The sequence below is a fragment of the Protopterus annectens genome, chromosome 12.part0 (genome assembly GCF_019279795.1).
Source record: "Protopterus annectens isolate FY-2018-M chromosome 12.part0, PAN1.0, whole genome shotgun sequence".
Lineage (NCBI taxonomy): Eukaryota > Metazoa > Chordata > Ceratodontiformes > Protopteridae > Protopterus > Protopterus annectens.
In genome coordinates, this window is record NC_056746.1 from 10,835,209 (window position 1) to 10,853,878 (window position 18,670).

Here is an 18,670-nt window from a genome sequence, read left to right on the forward strand (position 1 = left end):
AAGTGCACATATATTTAGTAATAAATAAGAAAAGAGCATGAAAGCACTAAATGTCTATTTAGAATAAACACCAGAGTTTCAACCACAGGAAATATTAAAATATCACAGATGAATAGATTCACACATATACAGTAAAACAGTACTGATCTAATCTCACTATATTTCCTGACTAATCTAAAGAGTTACTATTCCCTGGTCACTTACTAGAGCAAGATAAGTGAAGTAGGTGAGTGATCCTTCTGTGTCAATTTTCCAAAACAGAGTGCCCTGAGACTTCAGTCTCACCTAGTATTAAACATTATTTTTAGTGAGGGATTACAGAATGACATCACATATTTCTGGTCATCTGACTTCTGGTTCCCATGCAACCCCCCATTATTAGAAATTACAAGGCTTTTGCACCTATGTGTCAATAACACACACACACACACACACGCACACACAGCCATCCTAAGATCTGCTGCAGCTCTTGGAAGTCATAAAACCATAAAACATTTCTGCTCTTCCTACAGGAGCTAATAAACCATACTTCTTAGAGACAATGCATCTTTGGGCTTCATTCAAAACAGTGACATGACATCTTTATGGCCTAGCCCCAGTAATTCAATTTCTTACTATTTTTAAAGTTTGAGATTAACCTCTTTTCTTCCAATATCTTCTGTTAAAACATATACATTTAAACAGTTACAATAATGCATGCACACTATTGGTACATTTTTAACACAAGAAGCTTTACAAATACATTTTTCAACACATCTGTACAAATCAGTTTGATACAAATTTGACATGTAATTCTATACAAAATTCTAGCTAGCTATGCTAGCATATGCTACACATCCACTGCCATACTTCTCCTGGAATAGCTGCCAATATCTCACATCATCACAACCCCCATGGAAAGCATAAGATTTAAAACCAGAGGAGATACTTCTGTCTAGTTCATAGGATGAGGACAACTACCCTGAAAAGGAGGGAGGTTTCCCTGTTCTGTCTGTAACCCTCCTGGATGACTTTCAGAATCCTCTTATCTGAAAAAAAATCTGCTGTCAATGGGGAAGACTGAGAACCAGTTTCTGGGATAGATTTGAAGAGGCAGCCAGGAGGGAGGGAAGTGGGAGGAAATTCTGGAATAGTCATTCTGAATGGGAGGCCTCTCACTTTTTGTGAAGGGAGCCCTAATTTTTATTACATTCCTCCTGCCACTTTTTTTAAGAGACCTGTTTGCTAGAAACTTTTTTGAGATTGCTTATTTTGCTTTAAAAAAAAAGAACTAGGGGTGTTAGTACATTTAGGAAAACAAGGATTAAAAATCTTAGTAACCCCCTGAATCAATTTGCCTTTATCATCTAATTGTATGGGTATCTGAGCAGCAGAACAACCAAAGAAAACCTCCTTATCCAAAAAATAATTCAAAATCTCAGATTTAACACCTTGTGAAACCTTCTGATAAATCAAGGAAAACATCTCATCAAAGTAGGAGTAGCTTTTATTCTGGACACAAAATAAACACAACCATACATACTCTTTAAAGAATGTTTAGGCACTTGAGAAAGTGTAGCAATAACAACATTCAAAAAGGGCCTACTTTTTGAAGGCAAAGTGGCAGAAAAGTTCCTCAAACCCTCAGGACAAGCCAGCATACATCAACATATGAGCCTAGTAGTTCAAAATGCTAAAGACTAAAGAAGAAGAAGCTTGTCTTCCCAAATCTGTTAAAGCTTTAACCATCCTTATCAGAAGAAGGATTGGCATTGACCAAAAACTTGTTAGCAGCTGCAAAAGAAATAGCAATATCTGATGGGTCAGAACTGAGATGAGAAAACATCGGCTTGTTAGACTGAGGAGCTTTATAGAGTCTGTCTGCTTCTTAGGGACTGACTATCAGAAATCAATGTTCCTGCAGAGAAAAAAAAACTGTTCACCATTGAGCACAACTGGAAGGAGTTGGACAGACTGTAAGAATTCATTCAAGTATCCACAAGCACTACATACACACACCCTTCCTCACAGCAGTCTGAATAATCACAAAAGCAAATGCAAAGCAGTACACTTTTGTCCCCTAATATCATGGAGTATGGCTTCCCTGGTTCCCATAGCTGAAAGGAAGTTGGAAGATAAGTTGTCACAAAGTGTATACAAGCACTAAACACACTTACTTTCTATTACAAATGCTTAAGTCCTTCAACTAAAAACACAAAAAGCACAAAATTAGCACAGTTGTACCATAAACAATGTGCCCAAAACAGACATAATTAGCTCCCACTAAAAATATCCTGTGTAATAAGCTGATTCTAGTAATAAGTAAACACACACAAATGTCAGTCTATTTAAAGAGCTCCAGTACAATTTTCAATCAAGACAAAAACTAAACTTGTGTGGAAGAGTTCACCTAAGAGGACTCTGGAAGATCAAAGCTGACCATCAATCTCGTGAAGCCCAGAAAGAGCACCCTTGAGGGTGGCAAAAAAGTACTCAGTAGTTATTGGTACCCATGCCTGATACTTTCTCCCTTTGGAGCTCATGCTACAGTAGCTTGGGCATATGTGTGGAGAGAAACCAAAGACTTTTAGAGACTGGCTGGCCGATATATTCTGAGCAGGTGATACAATCCACATAGCTTTGGGCTACTGCACCAGTATTACTGATGGAACATCTCACAGTAATAATGCATAATAAATGCATTTTGAAATCTCAAGCCTGAGTATTGATCTTTTAGAGAGATCAGATGTTCTTAGCTTAAATAATGCATTTTCTGAAATTTATAATTACCTCACTAATAATTGTTATGCATTTATGCATCATTACAATATAACATTATATTGTATAACAGTGTCAGTGGCACAACAGGTAGCACACTCCCCTTTGGTGCAGAAGGATGCAGGTTCTATTCTCACACCAGGTAGATCAATTACTGACACTGAAGTGCAACACAAGGTGGGCACTCCTGAGTGTGCTGCCCTTCAGGTGAGATGTTAAGGTGAGGCCCCATCTGCTTGAATTGGTGGTACCTCAGGTGGAAGTAAAAGATCCCATGGTACCTATCAAAAAGAGTAGGCATCCTTTATATGGGTGTACTTTTGAAGAACGAATGTTCACTACTTCGAACTTCAAAAGTACACCCACACTAATGCGAAAGTGCAATTTCACGAACCCGCTAGACCGAATGGGCTAGCAGTCACGGACCTTAGGGTTAGGGCACGGGTTAGGGTAAGAGGATAGTTAGTAGGGCTGCCCCCTTACCTTAACCTGTGCCCTAACCCTAAGGTTCATGACTATCACTCCACAGTGGAAGACATTCCAAATCGGGCTATGTCCTCCACTGTGGTGCGATAGTCACGGACCTTAGGGTTTGGACATGGTTAGGGTAAGGGAATAGTTAGTAGGGCTATCCCCTTACCTTGACCCGTGCCCTAACCCTAAGGTCCCTGACTATCACACCCCAGTGGAGGACATAGCCCATTTTTCAATGTCCTCCATTGTGGTGCACTAGGTTCGGTCTAAGTGGGGATGTACTTTTCCATTTTGAAAAAGTGAATTTTCATTGTAGGAAAGTACACCCCTTTATTTATATACAAAAAATAGCTCTTATTTACAAAATATTTACATATGTACAAATATATAAATAAACAAATCTGTTTACACATATTCATAATTTCCTTTACAATCATAATAAATGTTCATCCCTATTAGAATCCCACTCCTTTTTCCATAACCACCATCTGATATTACTTAATGTTTGTTTGTGTCTTTCGGCTTTTCCCAGTTAGGGTTCGCCACAGCGGAACTCAAGGTCCACTAATGATTGGCAGTTGATTTTTATGAACCGGCTTGCCAGGCCTGACGCACAACCTTCAACGAAGGTATGCCCATTCACGCATGTCCCCACGCAGAAGATACTCTAGCTGAGAATCGAACCGGACAGCGTCTTACTGTGAGGCGACAACACTACCGCAGCACCACATTGCTGGTAAAATCCATTTACCATTAAACATAATTTCATTTATTTTTTCATTCCACATAACCTATATTTTTATCTATTCTGATAAAATCCATATTTAATCATATCCATGTTTATTTTATCTATTTCTTTTATATCTTCAAAAAAATCTTCTTTACATAGTTTTCCCAATAACTTTTTTACTCTTTTGCATTTCAAAAACACATGTTCCATAGTTTCTTCACTGTGACAATGTAAACATATTCTATCACTTTTCTTTTTATATGGCATATTTCCTTTTACTGGTAATTTCTGTCAGAAGGAGTTGCATTGTGTTTTTGTAGACTTAGAGAAAGCATATGACAGGGTGCCTAGAGAGGAGTTGTGGTATTGTATGAGGAAGTCAGGAGTGTCAGAGAAGTATGTAAGAGTGGTACAGGACATGTACGAGGGTAGTGTGACAGCGGTGAGGTCTACGGTGGGAGTGACGGACGAGTTTAAAGTGGAGGTGGGGTTACATCAAGGATAAGCTCTGAGCCCTTTCTTATTTGCAGTGGTGATGGACAGGTTGACAGACGAGATCAGACAGGAGTGCCCATGGACTATGATGTTTGCAGATGACATTGTGATCTGTAGTGAGAGTAGGGAACAGGTGGAGGAGACCCTGGAGAGATGGAGATACGCTCTAGAGAGAAGAGGAATGAAGGTCAGTAGGACTAAGACAGAATATATGTGTGTGAATGAGAGGGAGGATAGAGGAATGGTGAGGATGCAAGGAGTAGAGGTGGTGAAAGTGGATGAGTTTAAATACTTGGGGTCAATAGTTCAAAGTAACGATGAGTGTGGATGAGAGGTGAAGAAGAGAGTCCAGGCAGGATGGAGTGGGTGGAGAAGAGTGTCGGGAGTGATTTGTGACAGATGAGTACCTGTAAGAGTGAAAGGGAAGGTCTACAAGAAGGTAGTGAGACCAGCTGTGTTATATGGGTTGGAGACAGTGGCATTGACAAAAAGGCAGGAGTTTGAGCTGGATGTGGCAGAGTTAAAGATGTTAAGATTTGCACTGGTTGTGAAGAGGGTGGACAGGATTAGGAATAAGTATATTAGAGGGTCAGCCCAGGTTGGAAGGTTTGGAGACAAAGCCAGAGAGGCAAGATTATGTTGGTTTGGACATGTGCTGAGGAGGGATGCTGAGTATATTGGGAAAAAGATGCTAAGGATGAAGCTACCAGGTAACAAGAAAAGAGGAAGGCCTAAGATAAGGTTTATGGATGTGGTGAGAGAGGACATGCAGGTGGTTGGTGTGACAGAGCAAGATGCAGAGGACAGGAAGAAATGGAAACAGGTGATCCGCTGTGGCGACCCCTAACAGGAACAGCCGAAAGAAGATGACTTGTAATTTATCTATTACCAATCTCCACAAAAAATCTTGACATTCTAGTTTCTGATTATACAATTTGCTTATTATTTTTATAGCTTTAAATTTTTCATCTGTTAAATTTTCCCATGGTTTTAGCATTAGTAATGTTTTAGCATTACATTTTATACCATATTTAATATCTTTTTCTATACCATCAATTTTTATTTTCCACAAAAATATTGTTTCTTGGTAACACTTTATTTCTTCATTTATAACTATTTTTCTCTTTTACTCTTTTTTACCATATCTTAAAATTTATCATACTTGTGTTTATACAGTTTTACTACCAATCTCCCATCTTTTTCATTTATCCACTTTAACACTTTGCACAAATTTAATGAAGCAGCATATGCCACTGGGTTAATTAATCCTAAACCTTCTTTTCTTTATTTGCATACAAAAATCCTCTTTTTACTGGATTTAATCTAGAACCCCATATAAATGGAAACAATTATCTGAATTAATTCCTTTTCAAATACTGTTGGCAGCATAAATACATTTGCTAAGTATGATATTCTTTCCCAGCAGTACCGAATTTATCAAATAAACCTTTTTTTCTGAATGATAATTTATATGTCCTCCAAAAAAACAGGTTTGTTTTGTTTCTTCTAATGTTTTTTCACATTGAATTCTACTTTCCTCTTTATTCCCAAATGTTATACCTAACACAAAAATTTACATCACTTAAACCTTTATTTTTCTCTCTGTTTAAAGCCACCCCATTTATCTCTAGACATTCATTTTTGCAAAATATTACTTCTTTTATCCAAAGCTTGTTTTTACAATTATTATAATGTCATCTGCATATGTTAACAGAACTAGAATTCTTAACCCTTCAGGTGTTATATACCCCACCTCCTTCATTTTGTAATTTATTTCACATACTATCACATTCATAACTAACACAAAGAGTATACAGTTCATTGGACATCCCTGTATTATAACACTCCTCATATGTATCCCTTGTCTTAACCAGCCATTTACAAGTATTTTCACTTTATTATTACTATACATTGAAGTACATAATTTCCTAACTTTCAAACTTATATTTTATCTTTCATTATTACTCATAAGATTTCATGTGTAATTGTGCCAAAAGCCTTATTAAGGTCTCCTATCAGGATTTCTGCTTCTTATTTATTTCTCTATCATTAATAATTCTTGACAACTCTTCCCCTTTATACTATATAGGATATCTTCCATAATATTTTCCATTTTAGTTTCAAATCTCTTGTACTATTTTCACAAATATCTTATAATCTTTATTATTCAGTACTATCGGTCTCTAGTTGTTTAAATGTCTTCTTTCTTCCTTCTTTCGTATGGATTTAAGTATTGCAATACTTAATTCTTTATACCTAAAATCTTCATTTAACCACTCATTCAAAATCTTTAAAAAATATTTTTGTTTGCCAATTCCTTACATTTTTATACATTTCATACCATATTCCATCTGAGCCTGCATCCAAATGTATATTTACTTGTCCTAATACTTTATCTAGCTCATTCAAAGAATATGCGTTTTCAATTCCTTATTATCTTTTTCTGTTAACTTTTTTACTTTCCGTGTTTTTTCACTACCTTCTTTCCTCTTTAAGCATTTCTTTTACATATCCAACTACACTATTCATAATCCTTTCCTGAGTTCTATTTCTCATTTTACATCTTTTATTTCTCTCATTATACTACTATCTCCATTTACTAATCGGCTTAAATAGCTCAATATGTTTCTTTTTCTTTGTAAAAATATCTTAGGTTATATAACAATTCTTGTATGTTTTCTTGATTTATTTCATATAGTTATTTTTCTTTGTCAAAGTACTTTCTATCATTATGTTCTAAATCTTTTAATGCATTATTATATGTCCTTTTATATTTTTCTTTCTCTGGTTTTCTCACATCATACTGCCACTGTAAAAAAAATATCTATAGATTTCCTTAAGTATCATCCACCATTCAGACCATTTTTTATAAAATGTTCTCATAGTAATATGATCTTTCCATAACTGTATAACTAATCTCCTTCATTTTTAATTCCTTCCATTCTCATTTATCCTTTTGCCTATTTTATATATTCCTTATTTTCCTTTATCTCTAGCCATATTGCAAGATTATCAGAAAATCCTGTTTCAACTACCTCTCCTTCTCCTATAACAAAACCTTCTAATACTATAAAATAATCTAGTTCAGTTCTATACATAACCCTTTAGTAACTACATGAATTGTTGTCCCAAAGTTTAAACTTACCATATCTTATAACGTTTAACATTTTTCTTAAATCATTTCCTTTCTTTTTATGCTTGCCTCTTAAGTTACAGTTAAAATCTCCTGTTATTATAATATATAGATTTATTAATACATAGTCTAAAATCTGATTAGATAAGATATCCTTTTCTTTACAATTAGTAAAAACATATACTGCTATAATTCTATATACTTGTTCTTTCCATTTTAAATCTACAATGGTTAATCTTCCCTTCTTTTCTGACTTTACATCTAATATATTTACTAAATTTCCACAGAATATGACTATTCCAGAACATCTCTCTTCTCTAAACCTTGTCACCACAATAAACAAAACATGCTGGAGGGATAGATTCCTGTCCCAGAGACTTCCCCTACCCTGGAACAGACTACCTATCTATGTCAAACAGAGGTCCTCATTAGCACTCTTCAAGAAAAATCTTGATGATTGGATGGGAAATAGGAAATTCACCCCGGGGATCACTTCTGTGGCTCTGCTTGATAGGGGCACAGAAAAATAATGTTTTTGGGTGGCGGAAGCCAGGGTACCTTTTTGGCTAGGCTTGTATAGGCCCTAGGGCCAATAGCCTAGTACTTACCTATGAACTTTTGAACCTATAAACACCTCACTGGCCATCTTCAAGAGAAATCTTGACGAGTAGATAGGTAACAGAAAGTTCATTCCAGGGATCATTTCAGTTGCCCTATTGGATAGGGGCACTGTGAACGAGCATCGGGTGACACGGTGCCTGGACAATTGTTTTGGGCTAGGCTTGTAAAAGCTCCAGGGCCATTAGCCTAGTACACACCTATGAACCTATGAAACTATGAACCTATGAATCTCCCATTTCCCAGATTCCATATTATCTTTCCTCCCCATAGTTTCTCTGTTTGCAATCTTTCTTCATTCATTAAAAATGTTGTGTTTTCTAATATAATTACACATATGTCACATGTATTACACACTCCAAAATTTCTACTCTTCTTACTATATTATTAATACTATTCACATTTAGAGAAAACACTCTAAAATTTAAATTTTCTCTTTTCCTTAGATTCATGGTATCATAAGTTCATAGCTAATTACTAAGCTAGCTTTCTTAATAGGCCATTCTAAGCCTAACAAATTTCCTTCCTAAAGGTGAGAATCAAAAACCATACCTTGTGTCTATGAGTCACATGCCTTAACCATTATACCAAGCTCCAGTCTTTAGCTGTACATGTTATATTTCATCCATGTCCTTTCTTTTTCCTTTTGCACTTATATTTTCTGTCTTTTACCCTTTTACCCATAGAATTCTTTTTTCCCTTTTACTTTCTCCCAATGTATATCTTTTTCATCGCTTATTTCAGGACCTTCTTCTATGACCTCTTTATTATTTGTTCTCATCTAATTTTTCTTCTATTTCTAGTACTTTTAATATTTCTTCTCTTTATTCATTTCCTTATCTTTCTTTTTCCTTTCCCTTCCTCTTATTTACATTTTTGCAACCCATCCATACATGTCCGATTTTGTTACATTTAAAACATTTCAATTCACATGTTTTGCATCATGTCCCATTTCCCCACAAATAAAATATTTTCTTTTGTCACAGTTATTTATCAAATAGCCTTCTTTTCCAATAAAAAAAAAACAAAAACATGTTTTGTGCTGTTCCCAGTATTTTTGCAACACCCACATTCCCCTCCACATTTATTATGCTTGGTATATGTATATTTTTCTCTTTCTATTTCTAGAACAATATTACAGTCCCAGCCACCAGTCCATAAACCCCTTTTATCATACATTTTTACAATGCCCAATACCTTTTTGCATAAAGCTTTTAAATGTTCTTTCATGGTCTCCATTTCTAACTCTGTTTGAAAATGTACCTCCATCTTCTTTTTTGTTTTCCTGTTAAATACTTTTATCACATAGAGATTCCATGGTTTACATTCTTTCTTTTTTTTTCATATTCTCCAGCAAAATTTTCCATTGAAAAACAGTCTCAAATATATCACAAAATATATTTTTGTTAATTAGAATAAATGCTCTTACCTCATGCGTTTTTACACCCAAAGGAGCTATTAAATTATCCCAGACTTCATACCTATTTATTTCTTTGTCTTAATACTTTGAATCCTTATCACGTACTTCTGTTTTCTCATTTTCTTTTGCCTTCTTTTCTGCTACTCTACTTTTCCTTCTTTTACTTTATCTGCGTATGTTTTCTTTTCCATCTCATCACTATTCTTCAGGATTGTTCTTTCATCCTCCGCTTTGTATTTTCTCCATAATGTCCCCTCAGTAAACATCTCCTTCATTTTCTGGCTAATTCTGCACCACCATATCTTTAAGAAAATCAACCTGCAACCCTACTGACTGAAGGGTTATAATTTTACATTCTTCATTTGCTGACTCATCTCCATCAAACAGGTTCCTTTGAAAGATTGCCTCAGAATCCTGCTCACATTCTCCCGTCCCAGTATTTGCATTCTTCTTCATTTCTTTCACCACTCCATCATCTCCTTCTCTCACCATCTACCCCCCTGCTTCTCTGAGCCATCTCTTCACCTGGAATGGAAACAGGAAGTGTTCCTCCAAAATGGGTCCCACTCACAACAATGACAAGTAGGGAAAGTTCCCAAATGCCCTAGCCAAATTTTCCACAGTAGTATAAATACCATATTGTCTCCTCTGAAAAGAGGTTACTAGCCTAGTGAGACTAACCCAGTCAGCAAAGGATATATTAAAAAGAATGCTGACCCAATGTAAAAGTATGATAAATGTGATTTGGGAAAATATAACCATTAGTCAATTAAACATGGACTTGTTGGCATTTTTTACAAAACTGGGGGGGGGGTGACAGATTCACTGAGCATGCTTACCTTTTTAATTATTCAGTATGAACATTTACAAACCCTGCAATAAATACACAGGATAAGTAATTTTCATAAGCAAGTTAAAAGAATACTATTCTAAGTCACAAATGAGTTATCACCTGGCAGTTTCAATTATGTGTTTTTGTTGTTGTATATTAGATCAGAAAGATTTTCAGTAGCAACACTAGTACTTTTATTTTTATTCTTGATTTTTATGTAGCTACCTGTGGCATGCATTATCATGGAGAATAACTGAGTGATTTGTAAACTCTATGCTTGAATCATTGGTTTTGGTCATCTTTCTGAAAGGCAGACTGCATAAATGGAGTCGCTACAAAGGTAACTATTCCTTACCCCAAGGTTCAGTGACTCCAAAGTTAATTATACTATGACTGAAGGTAAAGGGGGTACAGGCTCTGCACTGGGGGTTGTGGGATATGGGAAAAATAGAGTTGTTGCATTCATTAAACTGATTTTTAAATATTCTTTGGTCCCACTTTGGACATTATTTAATTGGTCTGGCCCCCACTGTCCCACATCCATTCCTGGTTTACCAGTTTGCCTTCTACCCCCCCCCCCAAGACTTGCTCTGACATCTCTGAAGCCAGCTGAGGATCCAAGGGGTGTCCTGGGGGCTCAACCATCTCTCTTTCTGTCCTGGAGTGTTGGTTACATACCCCCACTTCCTTGCACTGCCTCCCATGCACACTGCTTATGTTTCAGGGAAACTCCCCTCTTTGAATCATACCCCCAGGGGAGGGTCAGTCACAAGCTTCCTCCCACCCTGAATGGACATATATTCATCCCGCCTTCCCTGTTGCTCTGTCAGTCACCAGAGCTGCTAACTGAACCTGTGCCAACTGGTTTGTAGTTATGGCTTTATCCTTCTACATCACTGGAACAACCCGTCATACTGACTTCTGATCAAATTTTTGCAACCAAAAAACTGTTGATGTTGTCAAGATCAATAGGTGGAAATCAGGTATCAATAACAAGTGGCACATATTCTTTCATACACTGATACCTAATCAGTTCTTTCGTATGATGTTTGATACATTACCACATTACAGTGAGCTCACAGTCTGAAAATTAAATGCCTGTATAATCAAACTGTACTTTCACCCTTGATTAATAAAATATAAAGACATGGTATAAAAAAAGCATTAGCAAGGCAAAGAAGCATGTTCAGTCCCTTACTACAATTTTTCCTTTAACAAGCTTGTACTTGAACAAGAATACATTAATGATCTATTGGCTTCATCACACATTTGCAGTCACATCAAAAAGACAACGATAAGTGATAAGCTGTGTGATCAGATTTTTTCATTATAAAAGGAAGTACACAGAAAAAAGTAAAATAAATGTTTAAAATGGGTAATTATACACACAGATGGTAGAGTAGGGATTATATCTGAAAGGAAACAAATGTTGGCAGCTGATGACATAAATGTGTTCAGATGAAGCTGTACAGATTGTGCACCATTACAGTTACCAAGCTAGGTGGGATACATGAGGATATTACCTCCCAAATGGAAAGCATAGCACTTCAGTGGGAAGTAAAAGCTTTCCTTTGTATAATGTACATAAAGCATGCATGGAAATATATGGCAATATACTGACTAGTTTTTAAATATTATCCATTTCCAGTTTCTATTTGGTGAATAAAAACTGCAACAAAAATGTCCAGCACATTTTGCTGCTCCCATAATACATTTCATATTAACAAGCTAACAGACATCTGAAATAAATGCAAATATATAAGACAAGGACATGGCTGGGATTCATAAATATATGTTGCATGGAAGTTAAACATTACACCATGCACTAACATGGCACATTGTGATGCAAAAATGTTTTGCATCCAGAAGCTTGATTACCACCCTAAGCATCTGCTGGTCTCTAGTGCTCCCAGACTCCTTTGTAAAGAAGTTCTGTTATAATCTCTATGCAGAGAAAAACAGTTTCAGGTATCAGTAGATATGAGTATTGTTTTTCTCTGAGGGAGAGTGATATTACATTACAGAAATGTTATGAGGAGATTGGGACCAAGCCACCTACAGAAACATTACAGAAATACATCATGTATGAAAAAAATATATATATTTTTTTACGTTTAGTAACATGTATATCAACAGTTTTCAGTAATTGTATCTTGTAATCGAGATGTCTTTAATTTGCAAAGCAAGTCCAACATAGCTTAAAATTCCTACCATCAAAATCTCAATATTTTTTAAACAATAATACCTTTGTTAATTGGTATTAAAACATTTAGACAACATGTATAGTACATTCCAATGAACTTCTATTTCTTAAGTTTAGATGCAGAAAAGTAATTCAGAACATGCAAGTGTCTCTAAATGCAGCATTTCTTAGCAGTTAGTTTAAATGAAATAGTTGTTCTTTCTGAATTTTGCAGTTTCTGTTAAAGAAACATGGTAGTGAATGAAGAAGTCCCTGTAAACTTAGCCTATCTAACTTATAGCCCTATGGTCATAATCTGGAACCCTCCCAATTATGTTTGGTGTTCCATCCAAACTGTGAAAACACAAAAGATGCATTTTTGCCTACTTATCAGTTGCCCATAATCGCTGCAGACTTTCAACCCTTTTTACATGACTGCCTTCATAACTTATGCATCGACATCACAGGACATTGAAAAGCATGTGCATATAGTATACAGGGAAACAGAGCAAGAGGGAGGCAGTCATGGGTTTGAATCCCTTAAATGTTTGCACCTGGCAGATAGTGCAGAGGGTTAAGTATTTGTACTGTAGTTCCTGTGATCTAGGGATTGATTCCCTTACTGATCATTTGCCTATCGTGTGCCCTAGAACAAGGTGCTTAACCAGAGATTCCCCTGAACTTCAACCTCAGTAGCTGTGTACTGCTGAGGTAAGGCTTATAATACTTTATAAATCTGACACCTTTGTTCAGCCTCTTTTCATGCTTTGCTGCAGCAGTTTTCCCGGTTATTTTGAAGCGGACAGGAACTTGAAATAGACATTACCTGCATGCAGCTATGTGGGTCTTGTATTGATATATTTGCTGATTAAATTCATAGTTGCATCCAGCTTAACAGACAAAGATAAGTGAACTAGGCGGGCTGTCTAGGACTCCATTTTCTAATGTAAAAAATTAACAAACAAATAAATAGATAAGTGGCCTACAGTGCCCTTGCTCAGAGCTGAGGCGACCTATCAGGGGAGGCATTTGCCCTTTGTAAAGGGAACTTAGTGTACAGAGCAGTGACTCTGTGACAAGAAATCAACTACGGTTTGAAGTACTGAATAAGCATATAGAAAACAAAAAAAAAGAGAACATCCAAGATATACATTGATCCTAATCCATGGTTTAAAGTTCAACAACTACTTGAAAAGACAAAATTAAACAATGGTAAATTTTTGAATCATCACAGACTACAAGAAGGCTTTATATTTTGTTATAAAAGACAAGAAAGAAAATACTGCAAAGTATAAAACGGATCTCAAGCAACATTGTAAATATGCAAATATGTGTAGTGTTTGTTTTTGACTAATTTGAAACAAAAATAGTTCCTATAAATAATTAAAAGATTTGATATCATATTTACAGGTTTTTTTCCTTTATGACAATATTGCATAGTAATAATAATCAACCAATAAAAATCTTTAAAAAAGAAAGAAAATCAACCGCGGTAGAAAACCAATAAAAATCTTTAAAAAAAAAGAAAAACAACCGCAGTAGAAAACCAATAAAAATCTTTAAAAAAGAAAGAAAATCAACCGCAGCAGAAAACCAATAAAAATCTTTAAAAAAGAAAGAAAATCAACCGCGGCAGAAAACAAGCTGGAAATTATTCCTGAAAGACGAATCCAGACCTTTGCTACTGACAAAAACTGCTTCCTTGTCATATAAAACTGAAACTTTTTTTATTTTTGGAAGAACCTGCCTGAGTTGCACTTGTATATAACAAATAGCACTATTTTAATAAAGACTGCTAATATCGGTTGCAGTAATCTTCCAAAAAATATAGATGGATAAATATCGATATAGATATAGATAAAGATATATAGCAAAATGCCAAAAATGTTCAAAGTCACCCATGAGTGCATTCAAAAGTTAAATATTCAAAGGAGAAACTTCGGCACATAAAAGCTCAAATAATCAGTTTTACTAATTTATTGCTAAAATTTAAAGCACAGTCCCAATGGACAAAAAAAAAAACAATTTTTCCAATATTCAATATTCTATGTGCTGGATTTTCTCCTTTTGGATATAGATGTTGCATATAGTATAAATTATATATATATATATATATATATATATATATATATATATATATATAAAATATATATATATATATATATATATATATATATATGGGTCTACTTCGAATAACCGAAGCGCCACGTCACCGACACCCGGAAGACTGAGACGGAACGACCGAACAGGTAGGTTACCAAAAACGCGATATCCCGACAGCTGAGAGACCAACAACGGCAGCGTGTGAGCGCGATCCGGTAAGTGTGCGAAAGTGAAAGATTTAGGATTGGGGAGCGGACAGGTAAGTGTACGATAGTGAGGGATTTTAGGTTAGGATGTGGGAAAGGTGAGTGTGCGGTAGTGTCGGATTCAGGGTTCCGGTAAAGTAAGTGTGTGATAGTGACATAGTGTAGTGTAGGGAAGGGTTAAGTGTGTTAGGGTTAGTATGCGGGTGGAGTGAGTGTGCGATAGTGACGGGCTTAATGTTTTAGGGTGGGTTAAGTGAGTTAGGGTTAGGGTGCAGGTAGGGTAAGTGTGCGATAGTGACGGTGTTGAGGTTTAGGGGTGGGTTAAGTGAGTTAGGGTTAGGGTGCAGGTAGGGTAAGTGTGCGATAGTGACGGTGTTGAGGTTTAGGGGTGGGTTAAGTGAGTTAGGGTTAGGGTGCGGGTTGGGTAAGTGTGCGGTAGTGTCGGACGTTAGGGTTAGGGTTTAGGTTAAGTTTAATGGATATGTTATTGTGTGCAATGTGTAGTTGATGTTTTTTGTGTCGGTGTAGTGGTGTTCATTTTTTTGAGTTGTTGGTGTTTGTAACTTGTGTGTCGGTGATTCGGAAGTTCGGTGATAGAAAGTAGACCCATATATATATATATATATATATATATATATATATATATATATATATATATATATATATATATATATATAGTATACATATACACCTTAAAGTTACAGTGTAGCTAGTTTCTCTAAGGATTTTGCAACTCTAACAGTTTGTGCAATGCAGATGCACAAACTAATTCAAATGAAAGTTCATGGAAACTGACAAGGTACAATGTGTTTATAAAAATTCGGTTTTCCTTTGCTCCATCTCAGAACGGCCTACTGTCAACAAAGTTCCCAAAAATAATACATTGGTCATTCATTTCTTGTTACTCAGACATAATAGATTATAGATATTTCAATATTAGCAGAATGCATCAAGTTAAACAAACTTACAGCCATGGCGGTGTCTGTGCAGGGAATGGTCCTAGGATTTCTACTTCATCATCACTTGTTTGGCAGCAGGAGAACTCATAACACTTCTGACAGCAGTTCCTACAACTCCACCTGCACAGTACAAAATCTGAGATTTTTGACAACAGACCCTGAAACAAAGTTAAAGAAAAAAATTAAAGTACTCATGAGACATACTGTTGCTGTATACTGTATTAGAAGTTATTTCCTCAATGCAACCATGTTTGTATTTTAAACTAATTTAAGTGAGGAAACAATTTAGTTAGTTTTCTGTGCAGGCTTTGTGTAATTCTTTCTCATGGCACTTTTTACACTTCATGTAGAAGCAATTTAAAGTGGCATGGATTAGCTGAGAAATCTTTCACGGCATTAGTCACAGTATCTGTATGCTTATCCTCCCAGCATTCCAATTAATTGATGGTTGTTCGTTAACAAAAAGCTTCATAAATGTCTATTAACAAGTTCAACTGTGACACATCTAGGTGTTTCTCTGGAATTATCCTAGTGATATTTCTAGGTATTTAGTACTGAGTGGTCATACTTACATTAAAAATTCCCAAACCATGCTATACGTGGAAAGATTTCTGTCTTAAACCTTACTTGATGGACAACTGTATTACTGCTTGATCTCTGTGTAGTATGGCCTATCAGCTAACAATACTTGTATGCTATTTTTATTATCATAATGCCCCTATTTATCTAAATATTTCAACAACCAAATAAAAACAGAAATGCTTATCATAGAAAAACGCACAGCTGTATGAACAAATATTGTAGACAGGATATGTGTTGTATGAGTAGTCACTGAGATATTGTAAGTTGGTTATAAAATATTACAAAAAAAATATTTGCTAAGTTATTACAAGTTATACAATCCAGTTTAAGACCAAGAAGTAATGTTGCTTAGGTTATATGATATATAGCAATATATGTGAAGTATAATGTTTGTTAATGTTAATTTAATACAGTTTGATTACTTTTATATAAATGTAAATTTGCCTACGTCACAAGTGATAATTCAATAAAGGTTTAAAATAAATAAATAAATAAATAAATAAATTCAGTTAAAAAAAAAAGAATTAAATGAATGTGACCAATGTAAATATTAGTTTGTGCTGAACTATTTGCCATGTATACTTATTTAGTAACCTTAGTAATGCTAGAGTTATGAATATTTCTTTGAACCATGAGGGTATAACTTAATTATACAACCACTGGAAGTTCAAATATAAACTTAAAGAGCTCTACTGAATAGGAGTAAAACCAACCACAAAATCAGCTCTATCCCTTAGTGCCAACACTGCATATTTATTTATTTATTTATTTACTCTGTTACTTATGTTAAACTCAGTTTGTTGACTGGGGTACAGCACTAATTTTTGCAGATCATTTTTCAAATTCAGCTCAGGATTCACAACCAAAAATATTATGAAACTGTCATAACTAGTAAACAAAAGAGCTAATAGAGAAGAATTATATAAAAAACAAAATGCATGGGGATGCGTCCCTGCACAACCCTATAAGACTTCACCAAGGACTAAGTTCAGCTGACAGTCTCATAGGCAATAATAAGACTTTATGAAAGATTTTATTTAAAAAGTAGAATGCTATAATCAAGATAATAGCAAGGAAGACATAGCACTGTAAGTAGCACATGCTGTGGTATTGAAGGTAAGTTGCAAAGTGCTCATGAACACTTTTATTGGTGATATGATGACAGCCTAACTACAGTTGCAAAAAAGCTGCTCTGCTGAACCTAATAACATGTAACAACCAACTAAGCATGGCAAAACACTTAGAACCAAAGGAAACCCTGCTAGAAAAGCAATCCTCAAATAAGAAATTCCAATTATAACTGGAAATTTGGCACAGTGATGCAGCAGTAGTGTTGTTGCCTCATAGCAAGAGGTTCTCTGGTTCGATTCTCAGCTGGAGTGCCTTCTGTGTGGAGTCTGCATGTTCTCCCTGTGTTTGTGTGCGTTTCCTCCAGGTGCTCCTGTTTCCTCCCACATTTCAAAGACATGCATCTGAAGCATTTCTCCCCGGGCCTCCACTAAAAATTAGCTTTGTTCCAAGTCAGACTTTCCCAGTAAACAAATGTTAAATAAAATAAATAAATTCACTGTTAAATTAATTGTGACAAAAATAAAAATAGAGAAGTTAAGCGCTTTCGTCCTAAACTGATATGGACTTCATCAGAACTAAAACACTTTTAACAGTGCAATCAATAAATAATAAAACAGAAAGTCACATGACTTTTTTTAAAACACATTTAACTAATTAAGCTTCATTAAAAGACTCAACACACCAAAAGACGTGCTCAATTAAAATAACATCCTCACAACTATATCTATTAAAACAAACATCAACACAAAATCATAAATGTGGCTTTCTGTTTTATTATTTATTGACAGTTTAGAATGAAAGCGCTTAACGTCTCTATTTTTTATTTTTGTCACAATAAATTTGCCAGTGAATTATTCTGCTAAACCTTCTTGTTGCTAAGAAGACAGGATATGCCAAACAGTAACTGTATTGTACCACGTCATCATCAAAATATAGTCGACTTTACATTTACATATAGATATTTTATTAAAGCAAATGTAGAAAAAAAAAGATAGACTCTATGAGTAGAACAAAATGTATAAAATAAGAATGTTATTTTGTAGTGAGGTATTTGACAGTATGTGGATGTTAACATACTAAAATTGAGATCACTATTTTCACAAGGTAA

General features: G+C 35.3%; 1 protein-coding gene across 2 annotated transcripts in view; it reads right to left on the reverse strand.

The window, feature by feature from the left end:
- SYT17 (synaptotagmin 17) overlaps positions 1–18,670 on the reverse strand; it is an 859,797-nt gene that overhangs the window by 769,900 nt on the left and 71,227 nt on the right. For both annotated transcript variants that reach the window (XM_044089048.1, XM_044089049.1), the window contains exon 3: positions 15,919–16,067. In XM_044089048.1, the coding sequence (XP_043944983.1) occupies positions 15,919–16,067 (149 nt within the window). The remainder of the gene's footprint in view (positions 1–15,918; positions 16,068–18,670) is intronic.